A 2484-nucleotide genomic window follows, 5' to 3' on the forward strand; every position below is an offset into this window, starting at 1 on the left:
ATATTGAGATAATGAAAAAATAAACTACGTTGTATAGTTTTTTTTTTAAAAAAAGTTTTGGATTAAGTGAATCAGATTTTTATTCTTATTTTCCTTCTATACTAAGATATGTGTTTCCTTGTAAACAAAATGTCTCATTCTTTAATAGGTAAGGAAATCGTTTTTGATGTTTAGAAAAGGAAATCCTATTCAAGGATTATTTTCCAATTAAAATTGTATCCGGACACAAATTTATATTTAGTTATATGTTCATGCTTTAAATCATTTCATATAAGGACAACATGAAAAAGTAATTAATGTATTGCAGATTGTGTTACCATATCAGCTACTCTGTTTAATTATGTAGTTGAGAGCCGTTCATGATATCTAATAAAACTATAAAAAAAAAAAAAACTACTTCTTTTTATATTTACCATTAAGAATTATAGTGTGAAAACTTAAATTCTAAACTTTCATAAAGTCCCATAAAGTAAAATACCAATAGGAACACAATCTGCAATACATTAATTACTTATAATTATTGATTTAATTTTTTTATAAATAATATGTATATTAAAAAGCACAAGTATCAAAAGATTTTTTCAAATTTTTTGTATAAAAAGCAGTACACATAAGGTGACACACTAAAAATTACGACTAAGAGAAAAGCTTCGACAATTAGGATTCTCAAAAAACCAAATCCGAATAAAAAAAATCACTAAGAGATATCATGTGAGAAAAATCCCTATTATTGATTTTATTTTAACCATATAATTCTAAAAGATTATAATAATAATAGCATATCATGTGAGATACCAATACAAATACAAAAATGATATTGTTCTAAACTGTCACCAGTATTAGCCATGATTATTCTAATATGCATGGCACTCATTTGCATTATTCTTGCATCGATTGTTGCCCTAACCATTAGAATAGCTTACAATTGCATTTCTTGGGTTATTTTTGGGACCCATAATCTTGATCTTGAACAAGGTTATTTAAGAACATCAAATCAGCAAAGATGGCAACTCAATTTATGGTCAGATGAAAATGAAAATTTTGACAGTCTCCATCACTGGACTGTGGAGGAAAGCAGAAGAAAAGCAAATTGGCGACGACAACGACATTCTATTGAAGATTTGATGCCGAAAGTAAGATACGACGACGATGAAATGGAAATTTATAAGTCTAATGGTTGTGTTGTTTGCTTGAATGATTATATGGAGAATGAATCATGTAGAATTCTTCCTTTTTGTAAACATATGTTTCATTCACATTGTATTGATCACTGGTTTAACTGTAATCTAACTTGTCCGACTTGTCGTCAGTGTATTTTCGTTTGAAGATCACTACAAACGAAGTGATTTTTGGCAACGCCTTATTACACCGACAATTAAAATCGTTAAAAAAATATATCTTTTGTTATGGCTCTTTTATTATCGTTAGAAATATAATTATTTCACAACTCATTAAGTTGCAACAATTTAAATATTTTATAATATTTTGCCGGGACTGATAAAATTATTCTAAAAAAAGAAGTTTTTCAACGATTTGATTTGTCGTTTAGAAATATAAATATTTCACAATGATAAATAATTTAGTTAAAAAAGGAAAAAGAAATTAAATTCCACATGAAAAAAATGTGAAGTTAACACGGTGCAATCTCATCATAAAGAAATATATTTTTTACTTCAACTTTGATATATTCCTTTAGAAAGTAAACAATAATAATTCGAACAATATTAAAAATTAGAAATTATAAAAAGCATTAAAAAAATAAAAATATATTACATATCAAAATAAAATATTTCTTTTTCCCTCTACAATTTTGACAACTTTGTCAAATAAACCTCTAAACAATAGACTGTATGATCTGTCAATTTTACAACTTTGCAAAACTAATCCAAACCAAATTCAATTTATGAAATTTCTTGAACCATCAAGTAAAACCACGTGACCAATCTATATCGGACTAGATATATTTTGAATTCATAAAATTGACAAACCAAATTGTCCAAATTTTGTTATAGCAATATGTTTGATAAAATAGTAAAACTTATGAATAGAAACATTATTTTGTTTCAAAATAATAATTACTGATGTAATTGTAGAAACTTCTTTTTTGGACAGCCGTATGACACTGAAGCGTCCAATAATAGTTGTTGAAGACATTCAAGGAGCAAATTTACATGTAGCGGTAAAATTAAAGGATTGAATCATAGTTGTTACAAATAACCCATCAACATTTAAAGGAATTGTGGATATAAGTATGGAAAATAAAACTAATTTCAAAACTTTTAAAGTTGTAGGTCAATCTGTCGAATTGAAAAAAGAATATGTAAAACTAGAAATTTAGGACTCCTAAAACCTTCCTTGACACTTTGAAAAACCAAAATGACACTTTTATTATTTTTTTATATCATATTTATTTTAATCCAAAAATTAACCTAAATTAATTAATAAATTAAGATTTAATTGAACCGAAAATCACCAGTTTTTGCG

The 2484-nt window shown here is 26.2% G+C and overlaps 1 protein-coding gene across 1 annotated transcript; it reads left to right on the forward strand.

Moving 5' to 3' along the window:
- Positions 1-845: 845 nt before the first annotated feature.
- Positions 846-2197, forward strand: LOC126668224 (putative RING-H2 finger protein ATL19). The gene is made up of 2 exons (XM_050361435.1): positions 846-1273; positions 2113-2197. The coding sequence occupies exons 1-2, from the start codon at positions 846-848 to the stop codon at positions 2195-2197; spliced, it is 513 nt and encodes a 170-aa protein (XP_050217392.1).
- Positions 2198-2484: the final 287 nt, after the last annotated feature.

The sequence above is a fragment of the Mercurialis annua genome, linkage group LG2, assembly GCF_937616625.2.
Source record: "Mercurialis annua linkage group LG2, ddMerAnnu1.2, whole genome shotgun sequence".
NCBI classification, from domain to species: Eukaryota; Viridiplantae; Streptophyta; class Magnoliopsida; order Malpighiales; family Euphorbiaceae; genus Mercurialis; species Mercurialis annua.

Excerpts from the sequence above, each read along its gene's own strand:
- LOC126668224 (XM_050361435.1), top strand. The coding sequence starts at position 846 with ATGATTATTCTAATATGCATGGCACTCATTTGCATTATTCTTGCATCG. Across the intron at positions 1,274-2,112 it reads TCACATTGTATTGATCACTG|CCGTATGACACTGAAGCGTC; the intron begins GTTTAACTGTAA and ends TTTTTTGGACAG.